This window comes from Micropterus dolomieu, linkage group LG04 (assembly GCF_021292245.1).
Source record: "Micropterus dolomieu isolate WLL.071019.BEF.003 ecotype Adirondacks linkage group LG04, ASM2129224v1, whole genome shotgun sequence".
Lineage (NCBI taxonomy): Eukaryota > Metazoa > Chordata > Actinopteri > Centrarchiformes > Centrarchidae > Micropterus > Micropterus dolomieu.
In genome coordinates, this window is record NC_060153.1 from 33,142,958 (window position 1) to 33,162,793 (window position 19,836).

General features: G+C 43.2%; 1 protein-coding gene across 6 annotated transcripts; it reads left to right on the forward strand.

Moving 5' to 3' along the window:
- The first annotated feature begins 6,780 nt into the window (after nt 1-6,780).
- On the forward strand, nt 6,781-19,174 carry pgap4 (post-GPI attachment to proteins GalNAc transferase 4). Of its 6 annotated transcripts, none has more exons than XM_046047583.1 (2): nt 6,781-6,909; nt 14,257-19,174. In XM_046047583.1, exon 2 carries the CDS (start codon nt 14,435-14,437, stop codon nt 15,629-15,631), a length of 1,197 nt encoding a protein of 398 aa, XP_045903539.1. In that variant the 5' UTR covers nt 6,781-6,909; nt 14,257-14,434; the 3' UTR covers nt 15,632-19,174. The 6 variants fall into 6 exon arrangements, with proteins under 6 accessions (XP_045903539.1, XP_045903544.1, XP_045903540.1 ...); XM_046047588.1 differs by lacking the exon at nt 6,781-6,909 and adding an exon at nt 11,686-11,704; XM_046047584.1 differs by lacking the exon at nt 6,781-6,909 and adding an exon at nt 11,712-11,825.
- Nucleotides 19,175-19,836: the final 662 nt, after the last annotated feature.

The following is a 19,836-nucleotide window of genomic DNA, read 5'->3' on the forward strand; positions in this document are numbered from 1 at the left end:
GAGGTCGCACGCTTCTGGAGCAACGAGGGGTTAAGTGTCTCGCTCAGGGACACACTGAACTCTCACAGTGGATTCAAACCTGAGTCTCTCACACCCAAGACATGTGTCTTATCCACTGCGCCACCACTACCACACACGGCTGTAATAAACAAGACGTCTGGGTTCAAACCAGAAACTAAACCAGCTGCATGAACCTGAGGGCCACTGATCTGAGAGAAACAGAGAGGTCCTCAGGAATGTGTTTCAAGTTGCTACCAGCCGTGTCTCCGTGCATTATGGGAATATCCGGTGTTATGCAGAGTTCTGCACGCACCTCCAGATAATGTTTTTAAACGCTCTAATGTCCTCTGTGGGGTTCATCAGCGGTGATAAATGATTCCAAGTATTTAGAGTCGTTAATATTTTATTACACTGAGCAGAAGCAGCGTTCACTGAGATTCAGCAGCAACATGCGGTGAGAACCTGTTTGATCAGCGTGCAGAGCAAAGGATCTGAGAAGGACCTTTAAGAGGTGAACGCATCATTCAGCAGAACAGCTGATGAAGGCTTCCTGCCCAGATCTGCATCCACCTCTTTTCTCTACACGAACGAGCGTCACCGGCCGCGAGCTGCGGGAAATTCTCTGCCGGCGTTCAGAACTCTGCACGACCGGGCGTCACCGGCCGCGAGCTTCCATCGACCTTTTCTAATGCGATACTTCAAAATGCGCATTAAGAAATGATGGAAACGCGGTGGATAAGCCTTTGGTGTGAGAGACCCAGGTTCAATTCCCCACTGTGAGAGACCATTGTGTCCCTGAGCAAGACACTTAACCCCTCGTTGCTCCAGAGGCGTGCGACCTCTGACAGGAATTGCAATTTTAAGTCGCTTTAGATAAAAGCGTCGGCTAAATGAATAAATGTATTAACTACTTTTCCTGAAGTAAAAGAATTGAATAGTTCCTCCACCACTGCTCACAGGTGATACTGTAAAGAGCAACATGTTTAAGTGTTCTGGGTCTCAGCTGACAGACAGACTGACAGATGCGATCACATGCCTGATAAATGACCTGCAGGATGTTTGGAGTGTCTGTGTCAGCGTTTAGCGTCGCTCTGACGTTCACATCAGAGCTGACGTGTCCTCAGTGTTCCTGTGATGGATGCTGCCGTTTGTTCTACAGTAAAAACATTACTCTGAAGGAATTTGTAAGATGGTGGAGTCACAGATTTCCACAGGTGAACTTAGGGTCATGTGCTGGGCTACACTAAGGTGACCCTCTCTGCCTGTTGGGTTCTTTACTGAACCAGTTGGATCCACAAAGAACTTTCTTGAAAATGGTTCCTTAAAAATGCTATTTTTGCTAAAGCTATTTGGAGCACCTTTGAGTTCCTCAAAGAACCATTTGCTAAGAGGCTAACTAAAAAAGGTTGTTATCAGGGGTGTGACGAGACCACAAATCCACACAGACGTGAGTTAAGTAGCTCCGCGAGTCTTATCAGTTATACATTTGTATTTCACTGCGTGAGAAAATTAACAGCATGTGAAAAATCTCAATTGCGAGAGAGAGTACGAGACAGCTTTTAACCCGAGAAGAAACCTCGTCACAATTTAATCTCACGAGATCTTGTGGCATGAGATCTCGTCACAACCCTAATTGTTATCCAAGGAAGGTTAAAATCAAGGGCTTCTGGACTTGGTTGGAGATACTTGAAGACGTTTCGTCCCTCATCCAAAGGACTTCTTCAGTTCTGACTGACTGGCAGGGAAACTCAGCTATTTAACCTCAGTGGGGTCGTTAGCTAGGATCCTCGATGCCGCTGGTTCGTTAGTGTTCCTGGCTGCTGTAACGACAGTCTTTATGGTCGGTGGAGCCACCCGAGGCCAAGACTGAAAGACCATCGTTAGTGTCCTCACCTGAGGCCTAAAGTGAACATTTGTTTCGTTCCCCCCCCCTCTGCTCTGCGATGGTTTCTAAACCCGGGTGTAAATGGCTTCTTTGACACCTCTGTCTGAAATGTCCCCAAACGAGTGTCGGCCCTTCTGTTTTGAGCCATGTGTTTGTGGAGTGGTTGTTTAGTTTTTCCAATTGTGTCCAATGCCCTTGATTTTAACCTTGGATAACTGACAGAAAGGGTTGCTCTACGGCTTCACTCCAAAGAACCATTTTTGGTTCCAGTAAGAACTTTTATCTTTCTGAGTGTAGGTAACTCAAAGTAGAGATGATCTTTGTTTTGTTTGCTTACAGGTTAACTGGCTGTGGAAAGTTTAGCTTTAAGTTTTATCCACTGCCCCATCACCGCTCTCTGACATCCAACAGACTCTTCACCGATATATAGAGCAATAGTCTTATCTGGACACCTAGAGAATCTCTGCAGGGGAAAACATTTCCTCAGACAGGATTTTTCTTTGGTACCACGCTGCGTGTACGCCCGGCCGGGTTTCAATAAACATCCTGAGTTTCTGAGGTCCATCCATCCATCCATCCATCGCCAACCGCTTATCCTGCGTACAGGGTCGCTGGAGCCAATCCCAGCTGACATCAGGCGAAAGGCGGGGTCCACCCTGGACAGGTCACCAGTCCATCGCAGGGCCACACAGAGACAAACCAGTCATACTCGAAGGACAATTTAGGGTCGGTTTCTGAGGTCTTCCTCTGCAAGTTGAACTGCTGCCAAGAATTTCCACAACCATCACAGTCTGCTGGTTGAGCTGGTTAAAGATGTGAAATCAGGACCGGGTCACAACTGTATTGGGACCGATGTTGGTGAAAAACAATCAACAGCGTGTACAGAGCAACCATCAACTGTGTTCAATTCAAATCCATAAAAGAAGGAAGATTTAAAATCAACCTTACACAGTGTCACTATAAAAACATGATCATTTATCTGAAAGCGAAACTGAACACAGGAGCACCTGCAGGACTGTTTGGGCTCCACCATGAAAACAAAAGAGCTCTAATTCAGTAGATTTCTTTATGTTATGGCAGAAACTTATGTCCTTTTAGATTTACTCTTATTTATGATCTTTTAATTTTATTATTATTACTGTTATTGTTATGTCTTAAATGTGGCCAGGCCAGGAATGATGAGGCCAACACACAATAAATGTTAATCATGTAAAGTCGAGGGTTTAAGATGTTAAGTTATACAAAACGCAGGAATAACTTTCTTACTCGTCCTTTGTTTATTGCATCTGATCTCAGCTATGTGACTTAACAGTACTCTAAAGTACTCCTTAACCATACCACAATATGTAAACAGCTGCCATAAACTAGTTTACACTCAGTTTAGACTTCAGTTACGTCTAAACTGGAACTCTAGAACAACCAAAGCTGTAAAACATCATAATCTAGACATCTAGACTAGACAACAGTAGTGGCCTTTCTAAACAGAGACAAACAAACAAATATAACAATACATTCACTTAGCCACACAATGCACTTAGTTCATAAACTGAAGGGGAAATATTTAAATTCGCCGCTTGTCAGAGTCTCTTCCCCCCGTGGCAAAGATACACACACACACACGGCGATCAGTTGTCAGGAATCAGCACCGTGGGACCCAACACTTCTGTTTGGAAACGCGCCCCTCTCGCGCGAGCCGTCCCATGTAGAACTCTTAAAGTGACAGTGTCATTTAATCCAGAGGACATTTATGGTTGCAGTAATCCCACCAGCAACTTTTATAACATTATAACCCACATAACACTATTTAACTCTGTTCAGGATCTCTGTTCTCCAAAACACAGAAACCTGGACTGTGCAAATGATGATGCATCCCTTTGCCGCCCTGGGCAGCAGGTCTCTGGACCAGCAGTATAAGTGTTGTAGTACTTCTCTGTTTATTCTCTTTTGTTAATAAATTCTTCAAAGACAACGGTTGGTTGTTACTCAGTTATATGCTTGATCCCTCACCAGCGAGATACAATTTCCACAACAGTTTGCATTGTGTAATATTCTTCCACAAGGTGTAAATGCAATTAAGAGGTCGCCGGCTCGAGTCAGGGCCGTGCTGTACAACTCGGGGGCCGTTTACATTGATGCTAGACTCTCTGTACACATGCAGCCTCAGTGTGTCATGCGCTCTAACACTGTAGCAGTGGTGGAATATACAGTGGGGAGAACAAGTATTTGATACACTGCTGATTTTGCAGGTTTTCCTACTTACAGAGCATGTAGAGGTCTGTAATTTTTATCATGGGTACACTTCAACTGTGAGAGACGGAATCTAAAACAAAAATCCAGAAAATCACATTGGATGATTTTTAAATAATTAATTTGCATTTTATTGCATGACATAAGTATTTGGTCACCTGCCAACCTGTAAGACCTGTTAGTTCTTCTTTAAGAAGCCCTCCTGTTCTCCACTCATTACCTGTATTAACTGCACCTGTTTGAACTCGTGTTACCTGTATAAAAGACACCTGTCCACACACTCAAACAGACTCCAACCTCTCCACAATGGCCAAGACCAGAGAGCTGTGTAAGGACATTAGAATTGTAGACCTGCACAAGGCTGGGATGGGCTACAGGACAATAGGCAAGCGGTCTGGGGCTCCATGCAAGCTCTCACCTCGTGGGGCATCAGTGATCATGAGGAAGGTGAGGGATCAGCCCAGAACTACGCGGCAGGACCTGGTCAATGACCTGAAGAGAGCTGGGACCACAGTCTCAAAGAAAACCATTAGTAACACACTACGCCGTCATGGATTAAAATCCTGCAGCGCACGAAAGCCCCCCCCTGCTCAAGCCAGCACATGTGCAGGTCTGAAGTTTGCCAGTGACCATCTTGATGATCCAGCGGAGGAATGGGAGAAGGTCATGTGGTCTGATGAGACAAAAATAGAGCTTTATGGTCTAAACTCCACTCGCCGTGTTTGGAGGAAGAAGAAGGATGAGTACAACCCCCAGAACACCATCCCAACCGTGAAGCATGGAGGTGGAAACATCATTCTTTGGGGATGCTTTTCTGCAAAGGGGACAGGACGTATTGAGGGGAGGATGGATGGGGCCGTGTATCACAAGATCTTGGCCAACAACCTCCTTCCCTCAGTAAAAGCACTGAAGATGGGTCGTGGCTGGGTCTTCCAGCATGACAACGGCCCGAAACACACAATCAGGGCAACTAAGGAGTGGCTCCGTAAGAAGCATCTCAAGGTCCTGGAGTGGCCTAGCCAGTCTCCAGACCTGAACCCAGTAGAAAATCTTTGGAGGGAGTTGAAAGTCCGTATTGCCCAGCGACAGCCCCGAAACCTGAAGGTCTGTATGGAGGAGTGGGCCAAAATCCCTGCTGCAGCCTGTGCAAACCTGGTCAAGAACTACAGGAAATGTATGATCTCTGTAACTGCAAACCAAGGTTTCTGGACCAAATATTAAGTGCTGCTTTTCTGATGTATCAAATACTTATGTCATGCAATAAAATGCAAATTATTTAAAAATCATCCAATGTGATTTTCTGGATTTGTTTAAGATTTCGTCTCACAGTTGAAGTGTACCTATGATAAAAATTACAGACCTCTACATGCTTTGGAAGTAGGAAAACCTGCAAAATCAGCAGTGTATCAAATACTTATAATACTTAAATACTCCCCACTGTAACTAAGTACATTTACTCAAGTACTGTATTTAAGTACCAATTTGGTTCTTGCACTTTACTTGTGTATTTTCATTTTATGCTACTTTATAGTTCACCATTACACAGAAACGAAGCATAACAAAGAGACAGCGTGGATTCACCGTCAGACTTTAAAAAACTGAACACAATTCCCAACTGATATATTCAGAAACATATAAAACAGTATAAACATACTCAATACTATTTAAAAGTGGTTTCCAGGTATAAGGGTATTGGTCCAATCTATTTCTGGTTATGTATGATAACCCGTCAAGAGGGATTCAATTCCAATATTGTACTTTTTACTCCACCGCATTTATCTGACATCTATCAAGATTACAGTCTTTCTTACCTTTCCTGTACATGTATCTCCAATTGTGGTTTAATTTTTCTGATAAACTGAAGGATGAAGTTGAGATAATGATCCTACTTCTTAAATCTAAATAAACTATTAAAACTGGCCTTAGATTAGCTGGAAACAGGGCTGTTTATCTGAGCTCATGAGAAGATCTCTGTCAGGACAGCGATGCTGCAGACACATGATGACCATGCAGAATATATGCTGCATTGCTTAAGAATAAACTATAAAGTAGTTAAAACATTTATAGCAGTAAAATGTAGCATCCACATCAGTGCAGCAGGAATATTTATCCTGTAGCACAAACTGCTCAAAATGATGGAGAACACTTCCTCTGCACGAGCTTCCTCCTCCAGCTCCTTCCTCGTGCCCGTTTGCCGCATACCTTGTGTGTTTTATGTATGTATGTGAACGTGTTGTGACTTTAATTGTGTCTATTTTAGTTATGGAAACCGATGCAAACTATGACACTGCAGTTTCCCAGCGGGGATGAATAAATTATCTCTCTACGTACGTAAAGTATCTCACAAAAGTGAGTACAGCCCTTAGGTTTTTGTAAATATCTGATTATGTCAGAGTTGGCTGAGTGCAGAGGCAGGTTAGGACCCAAACGCAAGACACAAAAGCAGGATGCAGTGCAGGTGGGCTATTTAAACCAACAACTAAACAGGCTCTCGCTGGTACACGGCAAACTCCAAACAACAGGAACTCCAAACTGAGGTAAGCAAAGGCAGGGACAGGACAGAACACTCAACAACAAGGACCAGACCAGGAATGACCAAACATATATACACAGGGGCTAACGAGCAGGGCGGGAGCAACACAGGTGACCCGGAACAGGACTGACGAGGCAGGCAGAGAGTCAGAAGGGGAAAACAGAGAGACTGGCTGGCAGGCAGATTACTGGTGGGGAACAGACAGAACACAAGTTGTTGAAAACTAAACGTGGACCGTATCAAAGTAAGTAGTAACTTTAAATTAATTAAAAACAACAAACTAATCCAGACACGAATACACTAACAACAACAACACAGACTGAAGCAAAGATTACACAGAACTCAGAGCAGACATGGGCAAAAAACACAGAAGTCCAGGAGTGAACACTACAGACATGAACTAACGTACAGGACTAAGAGCCAAGACACCGAACTAGGAACTAAGATACGAGTTTACACTGTTATACAAGCTGCACACTCACTACTTTACATCGGAGCAAAGTGCTATTTATTCAGTGTTGTCACATGAAAAGATATCAAATATTTACAGTGTGAGCGGTGGACTCAAAAACATAATAGCGAAACGCTCGCAGGGAACATTTACTGCACTACGCTGTGCCAATAATACTAACTTTTGAATGCAGGACTTTTCCTTGTAGTGGAGTAATTTCTCAGGCTGATATTACTACTTTTACTTAAGTACAGGATCTGAACACTTCTTCCACCCCTGCACTGTAGAGACTATCATCAGAATTGTAGTAGTGAAAAACGTCACTGGCTTTCATCGTGGAGGTTTTTAAAACGTGCGTCAGTGTTTCATGTTTTCATCTGGACATTAGACTGTTACTGCATTTCATGATAAAAGACCACTGACTAAAACTTTACTGGAGTTTTATCTGTAGAATTACAGTGAATTCATCTCTAACAAGTACCAGGCATAATAATCACAAAGATAACACACACACACACACACACACCCCACTGATATTCTTTATTAAAGCATTGCGTAACACTGATGGCAAAGAGAGGCTCTGTAACTGGTTTATATGACACTGTCACATATTTTTAGAGGGCTAGGCTCTACTGTTTAAATAGGCCGACAACGCCACCTGTTGTCATGAGCAGGGGCGTTGCTACAGATTAAGCTCTACTGGGGCACAGGCCCTCTCACCCCCCCCACGTAAATTTTTGGTGGTTGCCTCACCAGCTTCCCTTGCTTAGCTCATTAATCTTAGCGTTGTCATTTCACTGAAGAATTTTGGCATGGGCCCCTCCTATCTGACTTGTGAGCCACTTGTGCACAGTCACACCCGACACTGCAGTGCTCTCACTACTACCTCTTCTAGAAAAGTCCTCATGAAGTCTGTTAGGACTGCTGCTGCCTGTAGACCTCTGGCTGTGCCTGTGTTTCACCTGGGTCTGTGTGACCCGCTAAAGACGTTTGGACTGGGTCTGTGCTGGTACTGGATTTGGTTCAACTGTGCTATTACTGGCTTATGATCCACCATCTACCAGGGGCGTTTCCAGGCTCTTGAAACAATGAGGGCTTAGAAATCTTTCACCTGTTTTCACCCCCACACCTACCTAAAGTAGGTCTATAAAGCAACAGTAAATGACCCACAAACTCCATCAACCGTCTCCTTTTCTGTTGCTACCTTCTTATGCCATTTGTGAAACTAAACCTTAAACTGACTTTACCTAGAAAATATTGAGCTACATTTTAATTATGAATAATCAGTACATAATACACTTCTCAAAAGATTGGGCTAGAAACACTTCATTTCCTGCATTTTGGTGAATTTTTCTGCACCAAATTATTGAGGAAATATCTTTATTTATATAAAAGGAAACACAAAATTCAGGTGATCCTGGTGACTATTCAGAATATAAAATAGTGTAATATAACGCAGTAAGGCTCTCAAGCGTTCTGTATTGCTGTCAGATATGTAGATCAACTTTTCTCATTTAATTTCATCCCTGCTGAGTCAGCACACATGCAGGCATGATTGAAGTAAAGTCTTTAAATGTGCATGCGGCAACTTTTCACCTCAACGATAAATCAACTCATTTTAATTCAGTTATCAACTCCTGGACTTTAATAGCTCCTGTGTTTCAGAAGGTTCTTTGCTCTTTATGCACATTCAGAATCTCTCCCACAGATCTGTGTTCTCTCACATTTGCAGAATAATATTTTTTAGGTAAAGTCATAATATCACCAGAATAAAATTGCAATATAATGAGAATAAAGTCATATTAATTTAAAATTCATTAAAAATGACCTGGCGACACAGATGCCATCTACTCTACTGACAAATTTAAGCAATACTAGCTAGATATTAATGTTGCAGCTGCATCAGGCCCATCAACCTGGCTCCCCCAGTCTCCTTTAACATTTTCAAAGCTAAAATACTATTTATAATAGAAAAATGTTATCGCCATAAAAAATTCCATATCATTCGATACTGATAGTTATCGGGATAAATGTTAAATTATCACTTCTATCGAGTTTAAAGGCTGATTTTTGCTCCTGAGTGAAAGTTAATTGTGGTTTTAAACTTTTCTTTCTGGTCAGAACAAACACTTGATGCCAAACAGAGGATCACTTCACAGATCTGACGCAGAACATTCAGAACTATTGTGATAAAATCTGTTTTCAACAAATCTGCACGAGTAAAATTAAGTTAAATCTTTTTTGAGTCCCTTTTTCCTCAACAAAATAAACATCTCAGCTCCAAACATTGTCACGCGTTTCATCAACTTCCCAACAACACCTCCCATAATCCGACAGAAGCAAACACAATCCATCAAATAGCGGGCTTCCCAGGAGTTGTCTAATAGAGAGCCTAAGTCCTTTGCTTCTGCCCCACGGGACCTTATTTCGGAAAAAGGATGTACGGTAGTCAATGGCGAGAGACAACTTGTGTTTTTATCCCATTAGAATTGAGCCCTGAATCCCACATGTGATGTTGGTGAATTTAAAATATAATTTTGGCTGCCTGAAGAGAAAGTGTGCAGACAGATGTGACGCTGCACTGATGACGTGAATAAAATAAATATAAAAACTAGGTCAAAGATCATAACTTACTTACTTATCCACAGTTGTGTTTTTCCTAATAACAGACAGGTGACTTCATGAACAAAAATAATTAATTTTAGTGTTGTTTTGATTTTCACGTGTGTTAATGTTCATTAGGGCGGCGCGGTGGTGCAGTGGTTAGCACTGTCGCCTCACAGCCAGAAGGTCGAGGGCCTTTCTGTGTGGAGTTTGCATGTTGTCCCCGTGTCTGCGTGGGTTCTTTCCTCCCACTGTCCAGAGACATGCACACTGGGTTAACTGGTGACCCTAAATTGTCCTTTTTTGTAATTTAAAATACATGAGTGAGAATTGAGGGGTTGTTTGTCTATGTGTGGCCCTGCGATGGACTGGCGACCTGTCCAGGGTGTACCCCGCCTTTCACCTGATGTCAGCTGGGATTGGCTCCAGCCCCATGTAAGCAGGATAACAGGTTGACAATGGATGGATGGATGGATGTTGAGGAAAAGGGACTGAAAACAAATGAAAGTTCTGAATGTTCTGCGTCAGATCTGTGAACTGATCCTCTGTTTGGCATCAAGTGTTTGTTCTGACCAGAAAGAGCAAAAATCAGCCTTTAAACCTGAAAGAAACAATGGTGACTAAAATGGAGGACTGTACTGGCTGACTCTAATGTTGACCCTTCACTCAGGTACATCGGTTAGAATGACAGCAGAGCACAGGACATGTTAACTGACTGTAACATGTGGTTCTGCAGAAATACAACAAATATAAATAACAAGATGTCTATGAAGATTCTCAGTCATCCAGGTCATAGTTATCCAACGAAGGTTAAAAATCAAGGGCAACTGGACTTGGTTGAACCTTCAACCTCAATCTTCAACCAAGTCCAGTTGCCCTTGATTTTGATGTTGACAGTTTTCGCCCTTCGTTGCTGGATTTAGAAATTAAATTGACATAATTCACGGAGAAAAAGTACAAAGTTGGGTTTTTTACTGCTGAGTTTACATTTGCCATTAGAATTAATAATAATAATTAATAATAAACGTATTATAAAGTACTTATTTTGAGTTTTATAAACCTTTTCTCCCACATTAATGCAAAATCCCTATGAATCTGCTTCTGACATGTAAACGAAGCGTAGCGTAAGATGGGGTAAGACTTTTTCTCAGTCAATGTCATTTATAAATCTGTTCCAAAATAGATTTCTTTCATTTGCTCCAGCTGGATTGGGAGGCCGGGCCAACAGATCCGATCTGTCAAAGAGCTGTAATTCCCACCACCAGGGCCTCTCACCACTGCTACTGAAAACCAAAAAGTGATGTAGGCTGGAGTCAGACCATCTAACAAGCTCTGCATGAGATCTAAAGATATTTTTATAAACTGGCATGGGTCTCTTCCATATTTATTTGTAAAAGTACAAAGTACAATTGCTTTGTAATTATGAGAGTTTGAGTTTCAGCATGTTGCCTCTGGCCCATTTTACTTGAGATGTTTTAGCGAGTTTAAAAAGTACCTAAAAGGACTATTTTCACAAAAATCTTGGACTATTTTTATTTGAAAGTGCCTGAAAAAACAGATTTCATAAATGTTTAACTTTGCTTACTTGTAATTGCGTTTAGTGATGAGTGAAATTTACTGTGTCAAGCTCTTTTTCCAAAGGATTTTTCTCATGTAGGCTGTGGAAAGAAATCAAAACCCATTTTTACATGTGAACCAGTGAATGCAGGATCAGTACTTGTGATTGGCTGCAAAATGTTAGAGGCCATAAAGCTCCAACCTTTTATGGCCCATTTCAGCTGGCTTCACCCTCCCTTTCCTCTCTGAGGGCCCGCAGCGGCCCCTGCTGGCCGGGAGCAGCAGCTCAGTCCCTGCGCCTGTACTCGCTGCATTACGGTAGGCCTATTTGAGCTGCGGGTGTAGTACCGTAGCTGTGAGGACATGGCGGCGGCAGCAGCAGCAGCAGCTCCTCCTCCTCCTCCTCCTCCTCCTCCTTCAGCTCTCTGTGAGTCTTCTCGGCTTTTCTCTCCCTCAGGCTGTCGGCTGTGCATCTGTAAAGTTTCCCCGGACTGTCGGGCAGCCTGTCGGGCAGCCTGCTGCAAACTACCGCCGCACACTTTCTTCAGGTGAACGGTGATCTTTGGATCCGCTATCTCAGGGCGGACACACTGTAGCCCACCGTGACACCGGAAACGGAGCAGGCTACTAAAAATAAAAAGCGCCGTCACTAAAAGCGAACGGGGGACCGCATCCAGGTGTTTGTGTGTCTAATCTGAGGAGGATTCAGAAGGTGTGTCTGCAGTTATTCACTTTATTAGTTCACGCGGCTGTAATAATGTAGACTCTGTCCTTCAGCGTCCTGAGGACGTCCTGGTCGGTCTCTCGCGGTCAGGTCCTGTCGCTGAAACCAGTAGGTCAGATTTTCACATTTTTATTGAAACAAAATCGCACGTGAAGTGATCTCACTACTGTGGATCAAAGGTCACCTTAAAGCAACAGCCGCCCAGGGGAGTCCATGTGGACTGTGGAGGGTCTCCGATCCTGGCCGCGAGACTCACTAAATGGACAAAAGTACTGGGACACCCCGGTTGTTGGGCTGTTTTTTCTTGGTGTGGACTTTGTTCAGGGAAATGGACACGATTTAAAAACGTAACGTGTTCCTGAAAATAGCAACAACAAATGAAAATGCTCGTTTGTGCAGTAAGAAAACATGCGACGTAAGTATAGAAGGAATAAATGTGAAATTACTTTAATAGGTGCAAATTACAGATAAAATAAACTACAGCTAGCTCTGTTGTAGAAATGAACCTTCCTGATGGTATCAGCTTTCCTATAAATTTATTTCTCAGACTTTTAAACAGTGATGCTGCTGGAACTTCATCAGCCTTTCATTAGTCTGAGGTAAAATATGCGCATGAACATATGTGAGCTTCTAACCTCAGACTTTCTGATAGTGAAGCTGCTGGTTGGCTGACGGGTCCATCCTGAGTCTAAATAACATCTAACTTATAAACCATCAACCATGAACCATGAACCATGAACGGGGGGGGGGGGGCACCAAACATACTAATCTAGCATTTAACCAAAAATTATAAAAATCTTTCTCTCTAAACAAACTTATCTTCAGGCTCCCCTTAATGTCAGTATATATATATAAACATTTAACACAATATAAAAAATTACAGCTTATTTTAAATGACAAAAAAATCGACTCAGGTCAGAGTGGCTTTGATCAGATAACTTCAAACATTGTGATGAAACACAGGAAATATTTAGTTCAGTCAGTCGAGCGGCAGCCAGAAGAAATGTTGAGCGAGCAATTGTTTTTGTTATAGTTACATGGGGGGGGCGTCTCACCCCATGTTAGCCTGTATTCTGTTATATTTTTAATTCTCACCTGAATTCTGTGTTTCCCTTTTTATATGAGTGAAAACATTTCCACCAGAAATCGGTGTTTTCAAAGCAGGATGCTAAATTGTTTTATTAACAATGTTGAAATCAACCAAGCAAAAATGTTTAGGTGTATCAGTAGATGAAAATCTTCCTTGGAAACAACACGTTGACTGTTTAAATCCAAAAAAGGTTTTTAAGATTGGAAACTGAACCATCAGCTCCTCTGTTCAAGAAATTAAATATTTTATCCATTTTCAACATCAGTACCCATCAGACACGTACAGAATCCTCATGTATAAATGTATGGTTAAAAATCACAGCCTACCAGAAGTATTTCATAACTGCTTTTTAACTAACTGATGTCCGTTCATCTCAAACTCTTGGACAATATTCCATAAAATTGAAACTAACTGAAAAAACTTGTCCATCATTGTCAGTATTTAAGTCAAACATGAAAAAATACTCATGTGATGGTTAAAATTGAAGTATGTGTGTAGGTTTTATTTAATCATTTATCATTAGTCATTATTTTTTCTATAATATATAAATTAATATAAAAATTAACTTTCACTCGAGCAAAAATCAGCCTTTAAACCTGAAATAAACGATTTGACATTTATCCTGATAATTATCAATGTAATTTTTTTTTATCAGCCCCGCTCTCTCGTCCAACATCAGTGTGTGACCTCACAAATGTTTTTCTTTATGAACGGGGAACCACTCCCACAGACAGACTCCAAAATCCTGCAGAAACCCGCCCCAGTGAAGTGGAAGCTATTCGACCGGCTCCATATTACTGCCTATACATTTACAATGGGAGGTCATACAAGTGATGTGTAGGTGTCCCAGTACTTTTGTCCATATAGTAAACATGTGGAGTTCAGCTGATGAGTTAAACGACTCATGTGGGATAAAATGTTCACTTCCTGCTGAAGCCTGACAAATGGCTTTAGGAACAAATCTCTCTTCACAGCGACCAGTAATCATCTCCACACGGCCATTTCAGTTTAGTTTTAGGACCGACATCGTTCTCGCTTCACGCTCTCATGTTTGTTCAGTAACTTTATTTTAGATTCTCTAACACCCTAAACCTGTCAGGCTGAATTTTGGAGAGAAAAGAATATTTCCATGTGATGAATTGTTGAATTGTTCCTCTCCCTGCAGACGGCCAGCTCCTCTCTGTTTACAAGAAGACGTGCCAACACCTTTTCCACAGAGCTATCAGTTCCCCGCGGATTCATCGGGTTTCACCGCTGCATGCTGGGACGCTTCATTGTTGACCTGAACCCTCCTGAGCAGAGTTCGTTTTGCTGCTGTGTGCTTCCAGCCGGCTGTTCCACCAATGCCTCGATGGAAAGCGTTCTTCAGCCAGCGCTTGCGATGGTCCAGCACCGTCACCCAAGCCCTCGTCCTGTCCGTCATCACGTTCGGCGTCCTCCTCCCTCTCTGCTGCCATCGGCTGCTCTACTCGTACTTCTTCATCAGGTCCATGTACCTGGACTCCATGAGTGAGGGGGTCCTGCGGGAAAGCCTCCACCGAGGCCAGGACGCTCTGCACTTCTTTCAGAGCACCTCCACGGCAGCGGCGGCGTCTGCCAAGTTCAGGGACGTCGCCCAACATCCTGAGCTGCTGGTCACCGTGGTGACTGCCAGGCGAAACGAGGGGCGGGACTTCCACTACCTGCTCCAGGTGATGCGGCAGCTGAGCGCCATTCTGGGAGGCTGTGGAGAGCGGCGGTGTGCAGAGGTGTTGGTCTGCGACGTGGAAAGCGGTCCCCAGGAAAACCAGGACGCCAAGCTGCTGGAGTCCCACTTCAAGGTGATCCGGCGTTCCCCTCGGGAGCAGCTGAGGAACAGGGAACAATTAAACACCTTTGAGAGGGAGAAGAGGGACTACGTCTTCTGTCTCCGCAAGGGATGGCAGCTGGTGAGGCCCAGAAACATGGTGGTCCTGGAGGACGATGCTTTGCCGACGCAGGACTTTTTCACGGTCATAAAGGACCTGTTGTCTCGGCGGTTTGCCCTCCAGACTCTTTACATAAAGCTGTATCACCCTGAGAGGCTGCAGCGCTACTGGAACCCCGAGCCATACCGCATCCTGGAGTGGGTGGGACTCGGGCTGGTTGGGGCGACGGCCCTCCTCCTCACCTTCCCTTACTGGAACCCCTGCGCTTTCTCCTTCACGCTGTCGGCCGGCCACCTTCTCTTCTTCACCCTCTACTTCATGGCTGTAGCGGAGCTGCTGGGGCGGCACTACCTCCTGGAGGTGCGGAGGTTCTCCCCGCAGCTCTACGCCGTCTCCCCGGCCACGGAGTGCTGCACGCCGGCCATGCTGTTCCCGGGCAACGCCTCGCTCAGGGTGGCTGAGTATCTGGACGGCTCCTTCTGTGTCAAGGGGAACGCCAAAGACATGGTTCTGTATCAGATGGCGAGGACGATCCCCGGGGAAAGGTCTCACAGCGTGGAACCCAACCTCATCACCCACATCGGGGCCTATTCCTCGGTCAGGGCCAACCCGCCCAGGCCTAAACTCCTCTGAGGACAGGACTTAACGGGGCTCCTTCTGACTTGGTCCTACTTTTCTTTTCTGCCACGTCACCCTCTGGACTCTTCACACGGTTGGTGATCGGTTTGGTGATTTGCAGGTGAAAAGTCGTCAGGCCCTTAAAATGTAATCCGAAAGTTCTTTTAATTGTCATGTTTGGAAATTCCGGTCTTTTTGCAGAGGAGAAGTTTTTCTGCCTAGTCAGCTGTCTACACAGGCTGCGACATGGAGTTGTGTTTTACGCACGTAACTACAGTGATTGTGTGTTGGGCTCAGAGCAGTGCCAAATCCTAGCTGACCCACACTCAGTGCTGTGCCTGAACGCCTCCTGTGTGCACACAGATGGAGGACTGAAGCTGCTGTTGCTATGCTAACATGCATGCTTGACTTTGTGCAGACTGTGTAGACACTGTGTTACTTTGTGTAGCAGGTTCACTAAAAGACCTGATTGAAATGAAATGCTGTTTTCAGTTAGTTTGTAATTCGCCTGCGCGGCGTCATATCATCGCTGCTGGAGAACGTCTTTAATCAGTTCTCCCGACTATCAGGTTTGCCGTTCGGCCGAGGGGTTGTGTGCTTCTCTGCTGGATTTATTCTACTGCCTGGTATCATGAACATATTTAGGAAAAATCAGATGCTGTCCACCGTGCTGTTCCAAGGATTTGATGAAAAGCTCGATATTATTAACAGGTTTGTTCACCCAGACCTTACTAAAACGAGGGCAACATTTTCCTCCTCACAGATGAACTTTTACTTTGATTCGGACAGTTTTCAGAGAACAACCAGGTTTTATTTCAGCAGTAAAAGCAAAATAGCTTCAGCTGACCGAATCTGCCTCCAGCTGCGTTTGTCATTTCATCCGTGAAAGCGATCCGGCTGTAAATGAGAAGCTGCAACCTGAGTGTGTTTTCTACCTCAATACAAAGAGATTTGTTAGTGTCGGAGCTCCAGAAATCACATCTAGCCGTGCATATCAAGACGTAGGGCCGGACGATACGGCCAAAAATGTTATCACGATAAAAAGTTTCATATCAATAATTATCACGTACGAATAGTTTTTTTACAAATAGTTTTTTCTCTAACTTTTTTCTCAAGTTTAAAAGCTGATTTTTGCTGCTGAGGGAAAGTTGAAGAAACCTGATGGTTAATTGTGGTTTAAACTTTTCTTTATGACCAGAACAAACAGTGATGAGTGTTGATGCCAAACAGTGGATCACAGCAGAGCTTGTTTCAGGCTGTTGTGATTATTTCTCTCGGCTACGTCCGGTTTATGAAACAGGAAGTTGTTGTAAGGTTGTGGTTGAACAACGGTGAACACTTCTTTTACGGGACAAATTTAAGGAAGATGGGCTGAGAGTCTTTGCAGCCCTGCAGTCCCTGTCTGAAGTCCTGCCTGTGCAGATCCAGGATGAGAAAGACTGATTAATGTCTAAAGCTGAGATTGTGGCCTTTCTTAACGCTTCATCATATTAACAGAGGATTTAAAAACCATAAGCGGTCGTGTGATTAGAGTACAGCAGAACACACTGCTGCAGTGCTGCTGTTGGAGACACAGCACCTCACAACCGCCGTCCCGTCACACGGACAGTTTCACATCAGCCTTCAGAAGAAACACATTTTAGGTACGCTGACCGTTTGGCAAACCTTCGTCTGTCAGGCTTTGCGTTCTCACACAGAACATTTGCAGTTTAAAATGAAAACGTTTACCATCAAGATTCACAGTAATAGTTGAAACAGATGTCAGACTAAAGATTCTCACCGCGGCCGCTGAAATGAACAACTCTGATACGCTGGTAAAACGCTGGTGTGGACGGGGCCTGAGCAAGATCAGGACTGAGCTGCTAACTGTAGGTCGACATTAGCTGTGGACTCCAGAGACGACCCAACAAGAGGATTTACTAAGTCTACTATGTCAGACTGCATCTCACTGAGCACTCGCCGTCACTGAACGTGCCTTAATGTTGTTGCACTCAACATTATTTGAGTTTTTTTACTCCATAACAGAAGATGATTCACCTCCGCATGAATTTACTGTAAAGCTGATCGGTTGCGTTTAATTTACTCCTAACAATGAAGTTGAACTGAAATCTGTAATAATTACAGGAAGTAGCTGCCAAAGTAAAACCAATAGGCCTGTGATAGTTCTGCAGTCTGACACTAATGACATGGAATGAACGTTGAGGAGTTTCTTGGCTGGGAGCAGAGACTTCCTGGAGTCTCCCCGTGTTGACTGGTAACCGAACCTGGCTAAGAAATAGTCCGGCACATAACCCTCCCTGTAAAATGATAAGATGTCACTTTGGATTTTGTGCTGATTAAATAAAGCAGATATAACGTTTTAATCGGGGAGCTTTAGCACTACTGGGAGGTGGAATCTGTTCCCTTTGGATGGAGCCAGGCGAGCTGTTTCCACTCTTTATGCTAAGCTAAGCTAACTGGCTGCAGGCTCATACTGTACAGAGTCAAGAGGAAGAGCTTCACTAAATGTTCAGATGTTCACTAGCTGGTCAGTTTGACACGTGACCTCCGCCTCTGTTTGCTAGGGAGTTAAAATAAATATTTAATGCTGTTATTAAGGTGGAACATCATTTGGATTTATACAAAAAGGAAAAAACACTGAACTGAAACATTTTTATCAGAAGCCTTCAAATCACAAATAATGTTTTTGTTTGAGTGACTGAAATGTTTTCTAATTAACAGTTTTCACCACAGTCATTAAAAATGTAAACACAAAACTGAAACAGGGTGATCTGTGGATTGAACATCAGCTGCTGATTATCGATTAACAATCTAACTAAGCATAATTCAGATTTCAGATCATTAACATGATTTATTGCTTCCTGCTTGATTTCTGACTTCGTTAAATAAAATAAAAAACTATATACATATAAAATCAAGGTTTACATCATTTTGTAAGATATAAATTGAGATAATCTGAGCGTTCAGTCAGTGACCTGCAGTTTGTTCTATCCAGAGAAAAGATCCGAGTGGCTGGACAACACGAACATTTGAACTTGTCACTTTTTTATTGATATTGAGAGTTGACAAAAATTCTTTCTAAAATGAAAATGTTTTGGTTTTATTGAAGCTCGGTTGCGGTTTGATTTGGGTTTTTATTTCTGCCATAAATTGTATTTTATTTTTTAGTTTAATCTTAAAATCTCACTGTGTTTGTCACTAGAAGAAAAAAAATTTCTTTCTTCCTTGTTTCTTTTCGCTCATTTTATCATGCATATTAAAATCATTTAAGGGATTTTGTTATTTCACATTTGTTATCTATTTTGGCACATTTGCTTTCTACAATGAGCTCTGAATCTGAATCCTTCAGATAAATAGATGTTAGTAAAATCTGACATTTTAAAATTAAAGCATTGAAATAACTTTACTCAAATAAGATGGGAAATGTAATCTGGTCTCTGAAGGGTACAAATTAAATCTCTTTTCTCTTCCACGATCACATTTTGATTCTGAGTTGAATTTAAATCTGAATCTGTTTTCTACATTTAAAGACACAATAAATCTGAAGGTTTGAAGTCACCGGGTTGTCGAGAGGTTTTTATTCCAGCAGGGACGTCTTCCAGGATGTTGACGCCAACACAGCTCACAGCTGAGATACTCAGTGTCTTTCCTCTAACAGAGCAAAGGGCTGCAGGGAAATGGCTTAAAACTCTTAAGCCAACGAGTCGGACTGGTTTGGTTGGCCAAAGAGATGTATCCAATAACAGTCTGTTCCCACTGAGACACAAAGCATGTTCAGGTTTCTTCTGCAAACTGCTGCGTATTGGTCGTGTTTTACCTCGCTCACACTGCCGGCTGCAGTCCAGCGCTTTAGTTCACAGCCAATTATATTTAAAGACATAGATTTATTATCTTTCTGGAAATGTGCGTGCCATTCAGCGATCTTCAGACTAACACCAAACAGAAACGTCACCAGAGCGCTCGACATAATACAGTAAGGTTCACAGCCAGAGGTTCGGTTGGTTTCGTTTCACTGCTGATTCAGCGGTGCAGTCCTGGTTGGCACAAGTGATCTGCGGGCCCAGTTGGGTTCAGAGGGATGGCGCCCTGCACCGCCTGCCTGATGGTAACAGCTTGTACACGATAAATCTGGGACGTGAAACATCTCTAATAATCGCCTTCTCTTTCCTCACCGATCAGGACTTGCAGGTCATCGTCGTGGCATTTTGCTGCTGTCCAGA